Genomic DNA, 20,933 nt, shown 5'->3' on the forward strand with positions numbered 1-20,933 from the left:
TGCATCGGATCTTGGATTACACCAGACTAATGCGTGTATGAGAGAGTGACAGAGAGAGAAAGAATGAGAGAGGGAGGGCTCTGGAAATGATCTGCAGCAAACTAGAGCAGAATTATGGCAAATACAACCACATGTTTCAATATCAGCGTCATATCTCGTGGTTAGACTCAACCTTTCAGATTTGCATTTATCATAGAAAGGCGGATGTGAATGTTCAACAGAGACATGAGAACGAAGGGAATTAAGGCGATGGAGGGAGGAGTTTTATGTGAAGGAGCGAAATATATGAAGACATCCAAGCTAGTGAAGCAGCCAACAGCCACAAGTTTACTGAGTACTAGAAAGATAAAACACACCTGTGTGAGTGTGTATGATAAAAAAAAAGTGTGCTCTTTGGAGGACATAATAATTAGGAGAAATGACATAAAATAGTGTCACAGAATTTCTCTGTATGAACAGGGTCAGTCAAGTGTGATCAATGTATTTTAGAAACGATGACAACATGACTGGACTGAGAGTAAAGTGGAGGGTTAAGTGTTACTTTCCTCAAATTACAAAAAACCCCTAAAAACTCGCACATTGTCTCAGTTACCTCTCTTGTGGTATCTTGCCACGCAGATAGATTGGATTAATTTGTTCAGGCCTTGAATTAGTATAAGTATAAACGTGTGTTTGTGCTCACAGTGTTGAAAAATAACATTTTAAAAATTCAATAGCAAATTCTCTTTTCAGAGACAGTGTCCTTATTATTCTGGATAATCAGAACACGCTGTGAACGGTGCAGACTGTGACTTATCCAAAGTAAAAGGGAAAGAAAAGGTGGAATTTTCCAAATCAAATTTTTCAAAGCTGTAAGCAATACAAACCAAATGCCACTTTTTTCCATTGCAATGGGATAGTAGCACAAACCTCAGACATAGATATCTGAAAACATGGGCACATTCAACTATCTGCATGGTTAATTAACACTGGAGTAACATCAAAAAATCTCTGTCTTCTTTTGCAGTTCTGAACCAACCCTTTAAAGACAGCTCTTGGAGCAAATATTGCACAGAAGGTTGTGCTGTTCTCAAGTTTAGACAAGACTGAATGGCGGTTCATAAAGGTTAAGTGGCCGGTGGTCTGTTGCAACATCCCCCCTCTCTCCACGAACGTGTGACCCTCTGCCTCATGGCCTGGTTCCAGCGGCGCCTCAGAGGGGACAGGGCTCAGGCAGGAGAGATAGAGAGACAGAGAGTTGAGGGGGTGACCAGGACAAAGAGTGTGTTGCTCCATGTACAGTGATGAGAGGTGATGTGAGATATAGTGAGGCAAACAGCCCAAGTGGAATGAGATGATGAGAAAAAGCTGACCCAGAGTGGGGAACCTCTTACAGAAAGTACAACAAAAAAAAGATTGATTCTAAAGAAACAGAGTGAAGCCAACTTGATGTCTCTGTAGAGTGAATAACTGACATGAATGCAGAGTGAGGAAAAGATTTAAAGACGGCCAATTGGCAGAGCCCGAGGCGCACACATAATTCTCTGAGCATTTCACATACTCCACATTGTATGATTGTTGATTTGTTGGGACAAGTAAATCTTAAAAAAAAAAATCATCATTGCAAAGGACTCATATGCAAATGGTCAAACAGAGGGGAACAGTCTGAAACTTTCCCACAGAATTGGATGCAAGATAAATTGGTCAGTGCAATTACAATGGGATGTGCCTCTGTGACCGCAGGACCTATCAGAGGAAGACTGGGATTATTTGTACAATATAGGGGAGCAGGAGGTCACTGTTGAATGATGTGGCGTTATAACATATCGGCTCCTCCTTCTGCATCTGCTGGCTCAGAGGGCCAGGGCAGATTTTTTCAAAATGGCATTCATATGGCAGTGTGGTCAGTGTAACTTAAAATACTAGATGAAACTATAATGGATGGTTTGTTTTTACCAGGTGAAACTATAATAAATGGGTTTGGTTTGATGCTAAATGGGGATACTTTCAACAGAGAGCAGCGCCAAAATCGTTCACATTAGTCTTAGAAACAAGTGGTCTGAAGCCAAGAGGCTGATTCCTAGAAATCACATTACAAGAATTAAATTCCAATTATGCGGAACAGTTTCTCTGCCAGAGGTTCTTGCTTCCCCAGTGTCCCTGCAGCCTTTTAACACCACAGTCAGTGCAGTAGTAACATACATATATTGATCCGCAGTGATTACATATATCCTAAATTTTGTCCTTGTCAGATGGTGTGTCTAACACGGCACACATGCATTCAGCTGTACAGATTTTGCTCCAAGTAACAGTTAGTGGGAGCTCTAGAAAGTGGTGTTGCCCCCTAGTGATGAAACCTAAAGCAGCAACTGGTCATCCAGTGTTTTAAGTAAGACGCTGATGGAGCATGAAATGCTGATGAAGCATGAAATTGTAAAACAAACGGAAAGATCATGAGCTTTATCTTAATTGGAGCAAAATAATCTTTATCCCTAGCAGAAGGCCAGAACAAAGCTTCTTTCTTTGAAGCACAGGCAAAGAAAAATCAAGATAAACAAAAATTGATTTTAGCAAAACAAAGCCCTTGTTTTTCAAAAGGCTACATATATTTAGTTCTAAAAACAATTAACTCTTGCCTTCAAACTCATTCAGATATGTTTCATATAAAGACTTATGTCAAAATAGATCGGTTTAAGGTAGACTATTTCTTTATTGATAATATATATGATAACATACGGTATATGTTATACAGTATATATGCTATCCCAGACATGATAAAACCTTTTTATTTCAGACTTTAAGAGCTCTTGTCAGGTTAGATTTTAAGACAACAGTACATCCTTATGATAGGATCCACACTTAAGTGAAATGATTATTATGGCACAAGCATTACTCTGTTTGATGAACATCTCCTCTGTTTACACATTATAAATGATCTGATGTGAACACACAGGACAATACGGTATACAACTTGATATTTAAGTAACAATGTGACAAAAAAAAGGCATTAAATGAACAATTGCACATTTTGGTTGATTGGAAAGGCTGTAACATAACTGTAAAATAAATAATGAAACACATTGAGGGGCTTTGGAAAATATAACATAAACAATGCAGAGTATTTGGTGATTGACATACTGCCATTTCATGTTTCATGACAATTTGTCAGAACACAGATTTCCAACTGAATAAACCCGGTGAACTCAGGAAATACATCCTTACAGCAGCAGTTATTATCTAATAGGAATGACAGTGGAATTTTATCAAAAGGTCACTATTATATGTGAAACACACAGATGTGGTAAAGGTTAATTTGTACAGAGAACTGGAGCTGTGTGAACAAGGAAAAAAAAAAAAAAAGGAACCATTCTCATGTCAGTGATAAGACGTGATGCTATGGAAACGGACATGCGTGGACATCCTCTCTCATACTGTACACCTGTTCCAGATAAAGACACCTGTTCAAACTCACACCTACACCTCTGATGAGTGAGTGTCTGTGTGTGTGTACAGTGTCCTCAGAGGTGGTTTAGAGATCAGCTGTGAACTGCCCTTTACTCTGGATGATCCTCATGATGGACTGGACCACCTCTGATGTGGTGCCCTGACCGCCGATATCAGCTGTGTGCAACTGCAAGAGAAAAGAAAAAATGGATGCTCACGATCTCAGTCAAACATGAATCAAATTAAGTTAAAAAGCACCAAAGACATGAAACGTTTGCGTTGTGGAATGAGTCTCTTTGTATGGCTTTTTTATATTTTTGCAAACTGTTTCCCACTGGGGAAAATAAATTCATGTCACACCATATCTCTAAAAATCCTGCCAAAGCAGCAACTGGTCTGGTGCCTTGGACAATAAGCAGATTAGGTTTTAAAATGAGTTTGAAGGCTATGATCAATGCCGATGCCACACAATGTAAAGTCAGATACCACACAATGCACTTCATAAGAGCTTTGTGACAGTGAAAGGACATAATGCTGCTTTGTGTGAATGTATTGTAATGCCCACTGGGAAACATGCCAGACTTGCCGCCACAGCTTTTGAGCCCATGTCAGATAACCGGTGAGCTTTGTGGCAGTGATTCAGGTGAGGGAGGTGGGGCCTATCAGTGAAGGAAGACTCACCCTGGTTTCATTCATGGTGGTGAGGACTGCATTCCGGATCAAACTTGCATGATCGTAAAGCCTGAAGACATACAACAAAAAAAAATTATTGACATTACTTTCATCTTGGATGGAACCACAGGAAGGAAATGTGTATTTTAGCAGGGAGAACTTACTTAAGATGGTCCAGCATCAGGCAACTGGCTAGCAGCATGGCAGTGGGGTTAGCAATGTTCCTGTCTGCAATACTCTTCCCCGTGTTCCTTGTGGCCTGAGAGATCCAGAAAAAAACAGGCCAAGAAAGAGACAAAACTCTTGAGTTCCAAATGATCATACAGACATGATTCATGCATGTTTTTATCCTTCAAAAACAACGGAAGGGACGGTGTCGCACTAAGCACGAGTTGTCTAACACTCACCGTTTCAAAGACAGCGTACACACGGCCATAATTGGCCCCGGGTACAAGGCCAGGCCCTCCCACAAGGCCAGCGCACACATTGCTCACCACGTTCCCGTACAGATTGGGCATCACCATCACATCAAACTGCTGAGGCTTGGACACCAGCTAAAATACCACACGAAGAGAGTGGCAGAAGTTAGATCAAGCAACATTTACAAACATTCTTTGGATGCATTAAGATGTTACCCACTCTCACCTGCATGGTGGTGTTGTCCACAATCATGCTGTCAAATGTGATGTCTGGGTAACCAGAGGCCACTTCTCTGCAACACTGCAAGAACAAGCCATCGCCAAGCTTCCTGTTGGAGCAGAATGGGACATTCAACACGTCAAGCACTTAAGAAACTCAAGGTATTATGTAAGACTCAGGACGCCAGACAGCTCTGGCAGGATACATTTCACAAAGAGTAACTCACATGATGTTGGCCTTGTGAACAGCGGTGACCCTGCGCCGTCCTTTCTCCCTGGCCATTCGGAAGGCATAGTCAGCGATCCTGAGGGAATTGTTCCTGGTGATGATCTTGAGACTCTCCACTACCCCTGACACACTCTAAAAGAGGACAAGAACAATGAGGGATAAATGACAATGAAAGTTCCAACTACTGCACCCTAAAAGAGATAAAAATAGACTGGAGATAAAGATTAGAAACCAGAGTGAACATAGTTAAGGTGAATAGACTTGATGTTTCTTCTCGTAACTACTCCAGTAAAGAACAGAGGTAATAAGGAAGAAGGTGAACAAAGATACTTTTAACCAGAAAGTATAAGTTGGTGTTCTCGGTTATCTGTGACTGACTCAGATCCTTTATCTGTGTACAAGGAAACACCAGGCTGTTACTACACATCACTTCTTAACTATAAGTGAAGGTGCCCATATTTCAACATTCCCTTCCCCTTTTATTTAATGTGGATTGATCATGTCTGGCCAATATCAATCTATTAAATAAGTTGAGTATGGGCACCAATACTGATCAAGTATATCAAATTGATGTTTTATGCTTGTATTTTTAATAGTGTATGGATACTACCACACTCACATTTCAAAAGAGAAGAAGGTGGGAAGACAGGCACAGGAAGAGAAGAGGTCGTAAAAGAAGGGAATGTAAGTGTGTGTTGCAGCCGACAGTAGGACTGATTGTGTTTCTGTTCTGTCTGACCTCGTGCTCCAGACTGCTGTACTCTCCCTCTGTGTTCTCCCTGATGATCATGATGTCAATGTTCTTGTGGCGAGTCTGAACTCCGGGGAGGGACTGGCAGTGCATCACATTGGCATACAGGTCTAAGCTTGTGCTGTTGATACATACATGAAGAAAGAGAGAGAATTACATTACCAGAAACAAGGGACCGAATTCTGGAAGAAATGTGACCCATCTGACAAAAGAGAGCCTTTATTAAAAGGGAACTGAATGTTTTATTTAAACTCTTACCGAAGGAGATTATTTCTGGATTTGACAGATGGTGCCATGGTATGTTTGGTTTCTATGTTACCTATCAGGAGAGTTAAACAATGTCACAATTAAACCACAGCATCAAGGTCTCATTATAAACTTCATGCTTCTCGCTCACCCTCTGCTTTTGACTTTGAAGCTGACACAAGAAAAAAATAGGGTTGCTTACCTTTGAGGGCAACTCCATTACGGCGGATGGCAGTGATGGCATTGCTGATGTCATCCTCAGTCTCCAGTGCAGAGTTGACATGTACCACCTCAAAGTCCACAGGCACACAGCTGAACCTACGGCATGATGACAAACCACAAGTTGAGGTACGTAGGTAACTAACTAACCTGTCTGTGCTGTTTTAACACTTTTGAACAGGATTTAATTGCAGTCTTACCGACCTGAAAACCTCTCTGACATGATTGAGCAGCTCTGGACCAATTCCATCTCCAGGTATGAGGGTCACAGTGTGTCTGCCTCCATACTTTGCTGGAGGGGGCTGTTAACATTAGTATTGTTACATGTTATTAACTGCAATTAACTTAAAAGACAACACTGGTGGTTTTGCAGGTTCTAACCCAACTACAAATCACCTATACACATATACATTATTGGAGATATGCTACCATATGGTGCCATATGTTTGTAGATTGATTTCCAAAATACCATTTTTAAATGAATGCTAGTACAGTATGAAAATCACTCTGCAGAGGCTTGATACCTTCTTGAGAAAGGTCATTCATCCCAGTGAACATTTGTTTGCCTCTATTTATTTATTTTTTGCCTGTAACATGTTTGCAACACAGTAATGTGGGTGTCAACAGAAATCTTGGTTTGTTTTGCATTTAAAGATGCTCTCACATTCATATTTGATTATGCTGCCAAAAACATTGCACAATCTCACAATCTAAACTCTGTAGATAAACAAACATGAAGATGTCATAAAAAGGTATAGTGAATTTAATATTTTTCTTTTTTTAATTAAAGAATATCTGATAGGAAAAAAAAAAAAATCAAAATGTCCCCTGCTTGCCACCATATTACCAGCCAATAACAATACAATTTGACCAAAAAATAATGTGAAGAAAAGTGCACTCTGGTGGACTGATCATTTCAAAAATGAAATAAAGAAAAATACAGGCTGCCTACAATAGGAAATGTTCATAAATACATTTGGAAGGCTTTGGTAAATATTGACAATATACACAAATGATTGTTTATGGGCTAAAAAAAAAAGTAAAGCAGGTTTGTGAAGGTAATGTTAGAGTAATGTTAGCAAGTAAAAAGATGTTGGTGTAATGTAGGGCTGGGCAATATATCACTTTTGTATATCATTGTCATCATAATGGTAAATTAATTATTGAGTCAGATAACTACAGTCCCATACAATCCAAAGTGATTTTGATGTGCGATTTCCATGCCAGTAACAATTCTGTGATGAACAGTATATCAATGTTGAAAGTATGTTTTCTAGTTATTGTGCTCATTTCTTTTAAAATCGTTTTTCTATATCACCCAGCCTTAGTATAATAAAGGTATGTGAAGTGATGCATTGTAGTGCAGTGCACCACGTCAGAGTCATCTACTTACAATGTTTTCTCCCTTTTGATGAAGATGGACAGCAAGGAAAGCAGAAGGACAATAGTCAGTTTGACAGATAAATAGAAGAACATGTTAAATAGAGGCAAATACGGAGGAATTATAACTTCTCCTCATGAGGGTGGAAAAAAAGATACAGAGCACTCCCAGGTTTAAAAAGCAGACAAAATAAGTGTCAAAGTTTAACCCAAAGCCATAAAAGCTTGTAAATAAATAGGTTAATGAGTAGCAGTGATTTCTTAATTCACATCTTATCCAGTGTTTAATTGGAAAGCAACTAATTTGCAACAAATCTGACAAATCATATCTACTCTGGAACCCACAGACGACCTGATATACTCACAGTAAGCAAGGTCTTATTCCTGCGACTTGTCAGAGTTGTTCCGAATACCTGAAATACACAATTAAGAGAAAGATGTTAGGGCGTGTTTTTTTTTTTTTTTTTCATTTTAACTTGAGCACAACCAGCTGTGCAGTAAATTAAATTATGCCGGAGACGCCTGCTAGCTTGCTAATTTGACTGTGTGATATCAACCATTTGACCTTGTATCCAGACAAAATAACCGCATTTACATTGAAGCCGCACAACAACGTTCATAACCTACTGAACAGAAGAAGCCGTGTCTTTGCTTTGTCTTACTTTAACCGTATTTCCAAGGCGTCCACCCCAAAAGGGACTAATGATTTTGGACATCGAGAGCACAGCACTGCGAGAAGCCATCTTGAGTTTTGAGCCGCAGCAGTACTGGCGTGTGCACGAGGAGGAGATGTTGTGCTCACGCGATACTTTTTTTGTATTTATATATTTATTTATTTATTTATTTGTGAGACATTTACTTTATTGGTAATTTAAGTAGAGAAATAATTAATTCGATTAAAATTTAATTAAAATTAAATCTGTTTTGGTCACGTGACGGCCTTCGCGCAGACTCCGTGCGCATGGGCTGGCAGTTGGCAATATATCCGGAAGACAGATGTGGTGATTGGCACTACCCGCCTGTCGAAAGCATAAAGTTTTGTTGTGTAAATGGTCGACTGAGCATATCGGCTTCAGTTTGTGTTCTCATTGCTAACTGAATTACACCAGGAGAGCCTCAATGAGGAAACAGCGCAAGAAATAGTCAAAAGTCCAGGTTGGCAAGAGCAACAGCTTTTCTTTACTGTTCATTACGTCCCAGCAGAGGCGACAAGAAACGGCAACATTCGCCTGAAGCCTTTACTCAGAAGGTATGAGCTCTCGTTCACGTTTGAGTACATTCAGGTGATGGGTGATGCTGTCAAGGCTGTTCTGCTTTGCTTCTCCTGTTGCCTCGTGTCTGCGACGGTTAGGTTTTCTGTAATCCCTTCAAACGTGATCTCTGCAGGGCCATCTGGCACACAGAAACATTAGATAAGATAGTCCAGAGGAAAGTTCACAGCCACTCTGTGAAAATTTGAATGATAAATGCAATGACCCTATTATTAATTGAATGCAAATATACCCACTTGTTCCCCTTCCAAGACTTTAAATGTGTGATTAAGTCACTGTACATAAAAACAAAATAGTACACACTGAAATACTAGAATTGTCTTTTTGGAAAACACAGAATTTAATCTGCCTTTGTTTTATTGTATTCGTTTTTTTCTAGAGCTGCAACGATTAATTGATTAGCTGACAACTATTAAATTAATCGCCAACTATTTTGACAAACAATTCAATCATTTTCAGTCATTTTTGAAGAAAGAAATGTCCAAATTCTCTGATTTCAGTCTCTTAAATGTGAATATTTTCTGGTTTCTTACATCTTCTATGACACTAAACTGGATATCTTTGTATTGTGGACTATTGTGGACAATACAAGAGCTTTGAAGATGTCACCTTGGCCTTTTGGAAACAGTTAGAGCTGCAACGATTGGTCGATTAATTGATTAGCTGCCAACTTTCAAATTAATTGCCAACAAATTTAATAATTGATTAATCATTTTGAGTCATTTTTTTAAGAAGGACATTTACAAATTCTCTGATTCCTGCTTCTCAATTGTGAATATTTTCTGGTTTCGTTTGTCCTCTATACTGAGCATCTTTGGGTTGCGGACAAAACAGGACATTTGAGGATATCAGGCTGGGTTTTGTGAAACACTGATAGACATTTTTCACTGTTTTCAGATCTTTTATGTACCAAGCAACTAATCGATTAATTGAGAAAATACTCAACAGTTTAATCAATAATGAAAATAATTGCTAGTTGCAGCCCTAGAAACAGTGATTGACGTTTTTCACCATTTTCTGACATTTTGTGGACCAAACAACTCAGTTAATTGAGAAAATAATCGTCAGATTAATTGATAATGGAAAGAATTCATTAGTTGCTGCTCTAGTTTTTTCTCCTTACTCTCCTATTATAAGAATTGATGGTACAATTTTACTTACACCATTAAACACTTATGTTATAATGAATGGAAAATGGAAGCCTAACCTAAGCCGCTCTGTAAAACTACACTGTGCAAACTTGGCTGAAACGAAAACCACCCTAATGTATCTACCCTCTCTCTTTTTTTTTTTTTTTTTATATCTGCACAGGTCTATGAGACGGTGAATCATGAGATTAACAGGTTGGCAGAAATGTTCATCACACTGCAATTTGAACTTACTTGTCTGGTAGGAATCTCAAGCGTGTTTTGTATGAACTGGTGTGTCCTGTTTCTCTTGACAGGCCCCCTGCGCGCTGTGGCTGTGCTGCTGTTGGTGGGGCTCACCTGGCTGCTGGCAAACACCTTATTTGGAGGGGAAAGTGGTTCATCTGTGCGGCACTTCTTCAGTGGTAAGAGAAGTATGATTAGTCTTTGAACTTAGTAATTTTTATAGAATTGAATATTGATTATCTTTGGGTTTTTGACTTAGGTTGGACTATTTTCTGGCATTTTAGAGACTAGAGACAACTTGATTGATAAAGAAAATACTTGTTTGTAGCAAATCTTCATTCATGTGAATGTAAAATATTGTTAATTTTTTCAGGTACAAGCGAGGAACCAACACCCGGTAAGTATACAGAAGAGTATCATATGAGCATGTCAACTATCATATCGATGACGTTGCATCCTTATCTTCCTTTATTTCCACTGACTAATGTTTTAATCATTTGTTTTAGCTGAACCCCGCCCTCGAAAGTATAAATGTGGACTTTCAGCTCCATGTCCCCCAAAACATCTGGCTTTCCGCCTGGTGTCTGGTGCTGCCAACGTGATCGGGCCCAAAATCTGCCTGGAGGATAAGATGTGAGATTCAGTGCATACCATTTCCTTTCTGTTCAGCAATGTCTTTGTCTCCCCTGCTGCTGCGATTTGATTTTTTTTTTTTTTTTTTTTTTCTTCACACTCTGTTCTTTTTTCCCCTCTGTGCTGTCATAACCAGGCCTCCAAATCTGTCTGGGGAGCTGAATGCAAGTACACTTTCAGTCTGTCTGTCCCTCATTTCTCTGATTTTTGTCTTTAGTCTTGGTTCTTTTTTTATATTTGTTTGCTTCTCAATTAGCAGACAGCATGTATAAGTGAGTAGATTAATGTGTATGTGCAAGGAAGTATTCTCAGTTAGCACTTCAACCTCTTGTGTTTCTGTCAAACAGGTTAGTGAGCAGTGTAAAGAACAACGTTGGCAGAGGACTAAACATAGCTTTGGTGAATGGTATGGTGAACAGACTGTGTTGTATTGATAGTTTAAGCTCCTGTTTTAATGTGTTATTTGAACATCTCACTGATGTTTTGTTGCTCTAGGGGTGACAGGAGAGCTCTTGGAGACAAAGACCTTTGATATGTGGGCAGGAGGTAATAAAAAACAGACACAAGTATATTTCACATCTGGTACATATGGCTCATAAACTACGATTCATAGCTCATCTGATGTTTGTTCACAGATGTTTCTGAGCTGTTGAAGTATCTGCGGCCGCTCCATGAGGGAACACTCGTGTTCGTGGCCTCCTTTGATGATCCAGCTACAAAGTAAGAATCAGTTCCAATCCAACACCCCTCTCTCTTTTTTCTTTTTTCATCCACTAGATGCACCTCAAAGCAATTTTCACAGATAAACTGTCAGCTAAAAGTCATAGATATTTCATGTTTTGACTTTGAACATCTTTTGTGGAATAAAATGATTGTGGCACTTTTGCAGAGAATAGTTTTTATAATAGAGAAACAACAGAAGGGCCAATGTTCCACTGGTTTTATCCAGTTTTAGCTGGTGCTTAACAGATTGCCTGTTGTTAACTGTACAGCCAAATTCAACATCATACATTTGACTTGATTAAGAATCAGTAAATTCATTCAAAATGCTTCCAAACAAAGTAAAAAGTTGGGATAGTAATGCGGCAAAACAGCTCCAACTGTTACTGAATGAGCAGAGGAGCAAAGAATGGTATGACAGTGTGACCTTGTGGTGTCGGCAAGCAAGATTTTTTAAAAAAAATATTTAAATGATAAATCTGGTGGCTTATCTATAAGTTATTGCACTGTTGACAGTTTGGGTGTGATAAAATGAGCATGATCATAAATCCCTCCCTGTTACCCTCAAAGGCATTATAGATAGATAGAGTACTTTATTTAATACTTGCCTAGAAACGTATTAGCCTACTGAGCAATGGTCTAATTGCATGCATTTAATTTCAACATATCATTTAACAGAGCTTAAGTTCATATATTAACCTCTAAGCCTTTCATTCAGAAGAACAGACATCCTCCTTGATAAACATTAACTCGCTGCCTTATCTTTATTTCCATTGGCAGATTGAATGATGAATCTCGGCGACTGTTTGAGGAGCTGGGGAGCACAGCGGTGAAGGAACTGGCCTTTAGAGACAGCTGGGTGTTTGTTGGAGCCAAGGGCATTGAGAATAAAAGTCCCTTTGAGCAGGTATGTGACTACAAAATTACTAGTGCTGAACAAACGCTCAGAGAAGAATTCATCAGTTCCTTTTGATGTCATGATGAACTGCTTACAGTGTGGGTTTGCCGCTTATTGATTTAGTAGCAAATATCCTCCCTGTGTCATTGTATAAAGAATAATGCAAAAAGACTCACAACATGATATAATCGAGATTTGTTCAGGAACAGGAACAACTGTACTATGATGTAGGTGATTGAATGAATGTTTCTCCCACCCATAAATTTAACAACACATGACAAAGATTTGTCATCTCACCCAATGTTATGCTTTATAGAGAGTATTTATGCCCACTAGCTTACAGAAAAGTCTGTTTGGATTGACTTTGAACCTCTTGAAGCATCTGATCATTTTTCCAAACCAGACCAAAGGTTTTGAGATCGATGTTTTTTCCTACTTTATAGGTGCCAAGTTTTTACTATCTTTCAACCTTGTACATCTTTTTTATATTTGTCAAAGTGACAGGGATGTGCAGTCAAAAATGCACCTGTTTTGACAATTTCTATGATTGGTGCATTCTAGTTGGAAATGATCAATTCAATAACTTGTAGTACACTTGGGGGGGAAAAAATCCTGCTGCATCCACAATGACTATTCATAGTTAATTTGCCATATCAAACCTCTAAACCATCTATGACTTTTAAAACTCAGTAAGGTTCAGAATAGTACAAAGGCATTCTGTTTTCATTCAGCACTCTGTAAATGAGCAGCCACTATGCAGTGATAACCTGATCCCAGTCTTGTTGAAATCAGATCTGTTTACCAATGGTTGTTCCCATTAGCGTATGAAGAACAGTAAAAGCAGCAACAAGTATGAAGGTTGGCCCGAGTCTCTGGAGATGGACGGCTGTATTCCCCTGCGGCCACCCCTGGAAGGTTAATTCCGCCCGGTACTTCCCTCTTGCAATACAGTCACACCTGGAGAAGCAGCAGTGGATCCAAATGTCCCTTACAAAGCCAAGGAACTTGTGAATGACTAAAACCATTCTAGATCTGGACCACAAATAACATTTTATTTTCCCTCTCACGGCAGAGGCGTGAGTCGACTGCAAAGATTGTCTTGGGACTTGATATATTTAAAATAGCTGGAACCTGTCGTTAAGGATCTTCGCGTTAAGCTTTGTGAGCCACTTTGCAAACGAAGTAATATAGAAATGAGGAACGTGTTTTTGTGTGAGGTGAAGGGAAACTTGAGAGGCCAAATGTTTGATGACCAAAGTGTAACAGTGACTAATGAATTAATACAGATGGAGTAGGTCTTCCAAAGCCATTGTTGGAAATGGATGTATTTCCTCTCTGCAGATCTGCCTTTAGGGTCTCAATATTGAGTGCTTAAACAACAAGGATATGAAGCGTTGAGCACTTGCATGACATTTGATGTTCTGCAGACAAAAGACACCTACATAACTGGTTTCAAGTCATTGGGGAACCTAATCCACATCAACATATGAAAAACATTTGAAGTACTCCAGTAGTTCAAATGTTCTTCTAAGCACCAAGTCTGTGGGCAGATTTTATATTTAAATACGTTAATATATTTTCATTCTGTGATTATTATGCGTAGTTTTAGCTGCCATTGTTTCCTTAGAACTTGATGCACAGCAATTATTGCTTGCCCATTGTTTACAGATATCTTTTGACAATTTTCCTTAGGTCATTTCCTTCAATAAAACTATTTTAATACGTTAATGGAAAAGACAAAAGATTAATAGCGTGAGTTCATTGTAACACCGCTCATGGTTTTAATGCTGGCTCAGGCCTTCAGGCGTCTGTCCACTCAGCGCTTTCTTTGAAGATAAATGTGTGTTTGTGTGTGTTGTTCTTTTAAATGTTGAATGTATACACCAGGTTTATTGCAAGCCTAACGTGTAGGAAATGTTTGATGCGTAGAAATAAAATTATTGTTTTATATGTATGGTTAGAAGTCCATTTTTAGCTGCTTTTTTCTCGATTATGTTACCTCCTATGTGTTAGGATTTTTTTTCTACAACGCATTACAGTATGTGTTTATATTGTGACCAAAATGCTGATGAATAAAAATGTTCAAATATTTCTTGTGTTTTTTATTTTCATGGTCAGCTGGTGTACATGAAGAAATTCACCAGAGGGCGACAGAAGTCAAAGTCTTACTGGGGTTAGTCAGTTCATTTTGCTCAAGGCATTTGCTTCACTAAGCATATGCTGTGGCAGGAGCAACCGACACAGTCTGAATGTAGAAAATGTCTGGTTTGATAATGAATTCAGTGACAGCGTTGAATCAGGTTGGATCACAGACTGTAACGTAATGACAAATACGAGCAATTTCATTGAAATCTGTCATGGGGCCTTCACGTGTAGTTAGAATAATTGTGTTTTTAGCTGTATATTTACAAAAGAATAAAGTCTTCCTATGTATTATGGGTTATACGGCTAAAGGGAGAGGCAAAGACACCATGAGTCAATTATAGAGATAAAAATTTGTATTACCTGAAATTTATTAAGATAGTTAGTGTCATTTTAAATGCTTGTTCCCATATTTTCCTACTGTCACAATCATAATTTAAGATGGGATAAATTTCTCACGTTCTTCCTTATAAATGAAGTAAATTCACACTTACTATAAAAGGTGCTACTCGTTATTGTCAATAATAGTATAACGGTTGAGTGGTCATTCGGGTTAACGGCTGCTGCCCCGAAAGCTTACGAGGAGCACTTGAATGCAGCATTAAAGTCACATAACGAGCCGTTGGTGCAGCACTGCCGCCCTCTAATGGCGGAGGAAGATAACTGTCAGGTTTATTCGTCCTCAGGAGGATGATGAGCCCTGTGGCAAGTGACAACGGGCAGGCAGAGCGCGCTCAGTACCCACGAGAACCTGCTGAAGGCCGCTGGAGTCGTGCGTTGTAAATTATGTACATAAGTTACCGATATTATTCGGACACACATGAATGGCCAGTCGCACAACTTGGAGCCGACAAACCGAGCACCGAGTGGGGGAATCTGTAAACCAACCGAAAGCATCGTCTGAACTGGAACACGTACACCAAGTGCTCGCTGGCTGTCTCTCACGCAGACCGAGGCTCGACGACTCCGCTGGGGATTTTCAAGCCGTCAATACCGCAGCAAGCGCATAAAATGTAAAGAGAAAAACAAAACGGACCCTCGAATTTTTCTAAAGCTTTTTCTTTTGTAAATTTAATTTTTTCAGTGGGTTTCAAATAATTTTTTAGGCGAAAAGCCCAGTGTAAATCTCGTGTAATAACGTTTGTAAATAGCTATAGGAATATTAAAACCAGACATCAGTGAGTTTGCTAGCTATCGGGGCTGAGCAGCTTGTTTTTGTTTTGTAAAGATATCGCTGGACCGACGAGATACGATGTTACATTTGGGTGAGTGATGTTTGTTGTTTTATACCCCAATTACACTGCAAACAGTACTAATTTTTGTGGTATTATGGTGGCATCCTATGAAAAAATATTTTATCCAGTCTGTTTATACACCACGAGATTGCTTATTAGGTATTTATGCTCTCCTATTGCTGCTTAATATTCTGAAATACATTATGCTGTGTAAAAACACTTGAGTCAAGTGCAGACCTGCGGGCAGACTCAATGGAAGGCCCTCAGACACCCACCGTTTAGCCCATCGTTTGAATGATTTGCTTTTGCTCAGGACACTAAAGGCCAGCAGATTTGGGGGGGATTTTGATTTGTGACGGTGTCAGTCGTCTCGCTCACTATGCTCTCGTGCTGTATGGTGATTGTACTTTGTGTCTTTCAGCGCTTGCACGGCGTTTCTAAAGTCAGCTGAGCTCCCAGCTAGCCAATAGCTGCACTTCATGGTGCCTGCACATCCAGGCATCACTGTGTTGTATATGCTGTAGCCTATAAATAACATACATTAATTGCATTTTGCTTTAGAGCCAGTCAGTACTGCACTACTAGTCACACCAAAGGGGTCTTTGCTTTAAGCAATTTGCACAATATGTATGCTAGATATTGATATTTTATAGGCTTATATCAAAACATTGCATCTGATAGTCCCACTGGGACTGAGAGATAGTGGTGTACTCAAAACATTAGGCAGGATGCTTCCTCTCCTAAAAAAAAAAGTCTGACAGCTGCTAAACTACTAAAATCAACATTTTGCTGATCTCTGAGAACTCTATCGTCCATAAACGTTTAGAAACCTTTTACAGGAGTATAATAGGAGCTCAGTTATTGATATGAGCTCCAGGAGTATTAAGCCACTTTAGTAGCATGTAATCCTGATTCATCATTGGCTGATTAAGGAGCCTTTCTCTCACCTGGATCAGAGGAATTATTTTGGTATGAGATGGTTGTGCTCACAGAGGGGAATAAAGGAGAACAAAAAAGGGGGTTAGATAACACATATTCTCTGTGTCTCCCTCTTTCTTTCTCTCTCAGTGAACAGTGCGCTGTGTGTGCTACCTACACTCCACTCTCCCATGCTTGACCTGGATTGGACAAAAGTCCTTGTTGTGTTTTGCAGCCTTGAGTTTCCCTAATGGGAAGAGAACAATCATTGTGTGTCTGATTCTAGTGGTCGGCATTTGATATTTTTTGTCCGATTTCTGCCTGGATGCAAGACTCACTTGTGCAGTCATGGAGTAGGAGAAGTAGTCAGGACAGTCTTAATTTTATTATCTTTTCTTGTTCTGATACATATTCACTGCTCTTAAATTGCTGAGCTGGATTTGGATGAATGGTGGTGATTTTTAAGATCTGTTCATTAAGACCTGAGCAGTGAGTTCAATTCACACAATCACTGTCTGAGCCTCTCAGCAGCACTAAGTCAGCTCTTTGAAGGTTTACACCTGCCACTTACAGTAATGTGCCCCGATGTGACTGTGTGACAGAAGTCTGGCCTGTTAGACATGGCCTCACTGAACAAACACAGCCTTTGTTTTTACCTGCCAGTCAGGTCAAGCACTGAGCTGCAGAGCTCAGATGTGGACCTGTGATCTTCAGAATAGTTCCTACTTGACATTGGGCCCACTTGAATTGTGTCCAGCAGCTCTCAGACCTTTTGCTACCTCTGCCCCGTCTCCCCACGTCACTCAGCCTCCATCTTCCTTTTAAATCTGTGGGACGGACGCTGAATTTGGGAAAAGGTTGGATAGATTTGTATTCAAGTGTTGTTAAAGGCAGGTGTTGGTTTGAATTTGGTTTGATCTACATGACAGGATAACAAACTAAAGGGTGTTCTATTATTCTTTTTTTTCTCAGTTCCCAGTCTCCAGCTGAACCTTTCCACTCATTCCTAAGTTCCTTATATAACAAAACTCACTCAGTCCAATAATCTATGAAGGAATAATATGCAAACTATTGGCAATTGATGGAGGCGCCATGTTTAAAGAGTGACTGTTCAACATACATGCTGATAATACACTATCATAACCGGAAGTATACCTGGGAATACGCAGTCAGCAAAAATCTTACTTTTCTGAAAAACTAAACTTGAAATGAAAGATTGTAAGAGGAAATCACTGTCTGTGAACTTAAAACCAGGCCTGCAACTAATTAATATTTTCATTATCGATTAATCTGCCAATTATTTTCTTGATGAATCATTCTGGTCCATAAAACTTCAGAGAATAATGAAAAAAATTGATCTTCCTCATCTTTACATTGCACTTCATCTGTAAAACTTTAATTTAAATATATTATGTATATCATGTTATTTTTGGTCTTCTTATGCACATTATATTTGCACTACCTGTCCTCCCACTACTACTACAGGTTTTTTGCATTATAACTTGCATATTACATTTATTTTGCATATGTAAAAACTTTAATATATAGACTACTTGCATGTATATATGTATACTGTATATTCCTTGCATATATACTATAGTTTTTCCTTTTTAATTTATTCTTTAGTGCTACTTTTATATACTTTGTTATATTTTATTGCCAAATTGATTGTTTTATCCTATTACAATTTAAAATATTTTAATATTTATAAATACAGCCCACAACCAAAACATATACCTTCAACTATTGCATAAGACAAAGAAAAGTAGAAAATCCCTAGAATGGAGGAGCTGGGAATATTTGGCCTTTTTGATGAAAGAAAGGACTGAATCAATTATTAAAATAGTTGATTAATTTTTCTGTTTTTTGACTAATCTATTAAGCATTTGAGCTCAACTTAAGACTGTTTATTTTGGCTTGTAGTCAGAGTGTAGCCTGAGCAAATTAACAGGTTTACAACAAAACAGTCCTTCCTCAACCTGCCCTCCCTGGGCCCTCTCACAGTCTCACAGTGACACTGGACATACCAACGGAAACTATTCCTATGCTAATGTAATCACCTCATGTTTTCAACCTTTTCCAACCACTAAAAGCATTCCTCATCCTCTCCTCTCCTCTTCTCCTCTCCTCTCCTCCTCTCCTCTCCTCTCCTCTCCTCTCCTCTCCTCTCCTCTCCTCTCCTCTCCTCTCCTCTCCTCTCCTCTCCTCTCCACGCACAACTGTAGCTGCTTTTGTTCAGGCAGAAATTTAGCTATAGTCACTGCTTTCATTCACACAAACATTGGCACATATTTTATCAGGCAAAATCCCCCCCTCCCCTCCCCAGCCCTCTTTTTTGTCTGTGCCACCCCCCTCTCTTTATCTCTCTCTTGTTCTCTTTCACACACACATTTTTCCCACCCCTTCTACTAGCCGGCCCCCCTCGCTCCATCTCTCCTTCCCTCTCCCTGTTTGAAACTCGGCTGTCCGCTTGCTCCCACCAACTACAATCCCTTCCTGTCCCCCTCGCCACTTTTTATTCACTCTTTTCATCTACACGTCCCCGCACACACACAGTCCCCCTGGCTCTTCCTTTGTCTGCCTGCCTAATTTTCCAGCGGCAGTTTGGTTCCAGGGGATTAATGTGTGTATCCCCATGAAGTAAGCGATGAAAAAGGTGCAGGAGGCAGATAGCCCCAATGTATTTGTTGTTTAAAGTTATAGAAAACGTGAGACGTCTGTGTGTGCACTTTTGTTTGTCTTTGTGCAGGAGAGTGTGAGCTACTGTACATGGGGCTTCTCTTTCCTCGTCTCCAAACTTTGAGCACGGGCAACAAAAAAGGTTCCTGCGAAAACAAAGTGTGCTCTTCAGCGGCTTTTGAGAATAGAATAGAAATCACATCTTTGGCAGTCATGAAGCAAAGGTGTCACAATGATTTTGGCTGCGCATTTCAGAAATGATTAGGCAGCTGCAGGTGTTCTCCCCATCTAAGAGCCCCACAGAAGCCTGGAGGGCAGGCAGAGTGCAGCATGTCAGATGTTCAGTTCTCATGTACTCCAGCACTGAAAGAGTCAGACGACGATACTGACATGTTAACTTGACGTACGCTTACATGCTGGAGTCATTTTGCTGCCAAAGCGAGATGTCATCGTTTCAGCTGCGGCGTTGGTTTTGTTATCTTCAACTTTGGTTTACCACAGTTGCCCACATGGGCAGTTGCTTGGTCATTTGGCTGGTGTCAGGAAATTCCTTTCAGCATTCTTTCATTGAAAGGGCACATGGGGTTTGGGTGCGAGAGAGGGTCTGCTTTTGATGTGTGTGTGCGTGTGTGTGTTTGTCTGTGTATAAACGATAGAACCGGTGTGAGAGGGACAGAGAGAGAGAAAGAAAGTGAAACACAAAGTTTTTTCTAGCCCACTGGTGTGTGTGATATCTGTATTTGTGTATGTATGTGTGTGTGTGTGTGTGTGTGTGTGTGTGTGTGTGTGTGTCTAGAAGGGAGACTGGGCGGGTGTGAGAGACAGTGATGGGGTTGAACGTGTTTGATGTACTGTGATAACTCTGTCCGGTATGTGGCTTTCATGGGAACTCCTTGCCCTGGGGACATGGGCGAATAAGCTCCTGTTTAAAGGGAAACTTCCCTCTCTTTATCGCCTGTTTTTTTTTCCCCCCTTTATGTCCCCCACGTCCTGTTAGCCTTTACCTTTTTAGACTCACTGTATGCTACAGTGTATTCCCTCTGGGTTCATTTTCTTTTAGTTGTGGTCATTGTGCATGAAGTCTTAAAACAGTCATTTGTGTCACAGTACATAGTCTCTATTATATAGGTTCACTGTAGTGCTGAAATGAGTAGTTCAAAGAAAATTAAAACAAAAAAATGTATAATTGATAATTGAATTGATCGTCAAATCATTCATCAGACAAGTGTGAGGAATTGCTGTTTTTCTATGTTTTTCTTAATTTTTATTTTTAATTGAATATTGTCGGGTTTTGGACTGTTGGTTTGACACAAACAGGCAATTTGTAATTTGGATATTGTAATGGGAATTTTTCACTGACACATATATTGTTGCAGTAGTGTTGAGCAATGTGACAATATACTGTAATAGAGATTTTGCTATCGGGTTTCTAACAAGGTAATTATCACTTTAATTTCTCACGCCATCATGGACATAGAGACAGGACTGCTCCGGTCAATAATTGGA

The 20,933-nt window shown here is 39.6% G+C and overlaps 3 protein-coding genes across 12 annotated transcripts in view; 2 read left to right on the forward strand and 1 right to left on the reverse strand.

Moving 5' to 3' along the window:
* Positions 1-2,665: 2,665 nt before the first annotated feature.
* On the reverse strand, positions 2,666-8,370 carry idh3g (isocitrate dehydrogenase (NAD(+)) 3 non-catalytic subunit gamma). Of its 2 annotated transcripts, XM_067592143.1 has the most exons (13): positions 8,221-8,370; positions 7,924-7,971; positions 7,572-7,583; positions 6,383-6,480; positions 6,162-6,277; positions 5,972-6,032; positions 5,702-5,834; positions 4,961-5,094; positions 4,741-4,843; positions 4,503-4,649; positions 4,260-4,354; positions 4,105-4,165; positions 2,666-3,610 (listed from the first exon to the last, which is right to left on the reverse strand). In XM_067592143.1, the coding sequence occupies exons 1-13, from the start codon at positions 8,299-8,301 to the stop codon at positions 3,509-3,511; spliced, it is 1,191 nt and encodes a 396-aa protein (XP_067448244.1). In that variant the 5' UTR covers positions 8,302-8,370; the 3' UTR covers positions 2,666-3,508. The 2 variants fall into 2 exon arrangements, with proteins under 2 accessions (XP_067448244.1, XP_067448245.1); XM_067592144.1 differs by lacking the exon at positions 7,572-7,583.
* Positions 8,371-8,503: 133 nt separating this feature from the next.
* On the forward strand, positions 8,504-14,544 carry fam3a (FAM3 metabolism regulating signaling molecule A). Its single transcript, XM_067592145.1, has 10 exons — positions 8,504-8,807; positions 10,141-10,172; positions 10,274-10,381; positions 10,576-10,599; positions 10,709-10,835; positions 11,183-11,241; positions 11,331-11,381; positions 11,471-11,555; positions 12,336-12,462; positions 13,275-14,544. Exons 2-10 carry the CDS (start codon positions 10,160-10,162, stop codon positions 13,371-13,373), a joined length of 693 nt encoding a protein of 230 aa, XP_067448246.1. The 5' UTR covers positions 8,504-8,807; positions 10,141-10,159; the 3' UTR covers positions 13,374-14,544.
* A 674-nt stretch (positions 14,545-15,218) lies between these two features.
* The window catches only part of wnk3 (WNK lysine deficient protein kinase 3), a 39,704-nt gene continuing 33,989 nt past the window's right edge, over positions 15,219-20,933 (forward strand). For 3 of the 9 annotated variants that reach the window (XM_067592146.1, XM_067592150.1, XM_067592147.1), the window contains exon 1: positions 15,222-15,860. The gene's annotated coding sequence lies outside the window, so the exon portion shown is untranslated. Of the gene's footprint in view, positions 15,861-20,933 lie in introns of all 9 variants that reach the window. The other 6 variants (XR_010928662.1, XR_010928663.1, XM_067592148.1 and 3 more) reach the window with 4 other exon arrangements.

Source organism: Thunnus thynnus, chromosome 6 (assembly GCF_963924715.1).
Source record: "Thunnus thynnus chromosome 6, fThuThy2.1, whole genome shotgun sequence".
Taxonomy (NCBI): Eukaryota; Metazoa; Chordata; class Actinopteri; order Scombriformes; family Scombridae; genus Thunnus; species Thunnus thynnus.

Coding starts and splice junctions, on each gene's coding strand:
- fam3a (XM_067592145.1), top strand. Junction 10,836..11,182: donor ATCTGCCTGGAGGATAAGAT/GTGAGATTCAGT, acceptor TCTGTCAAACAG/GTTAGTGAGCAGTGTAAAGA. Junction 11,382..11,470: donor CTTTGATATGTGGGCAGGAG/GTAATAAAAAAC, acceptor GTTTGTTCACAG/ATGTTTCTGAGCTGTTGAAG.
- idh3g (XM_067592143.1), bottom strand. CDS start 8,301: ATGGCTTCTCGCAGTGCTGTGCTCTCGATGTCCAAAATCATTAGTCCC. Junction 7,972..8,220: donor GCCTTGGAAATACGGTTAAA/GTAAGACAAAGC, acceptor TGTGTATTTCAG/GTATTCGGAACAACTCTGAC. Junction 5,095..5,701: donor ACAGCAGTCTGGAGCACGAG/GTCAGACAGAAC, acceptor GTCCTCTTTTAG/AGTGTGTCAGGGGTAGTGGA.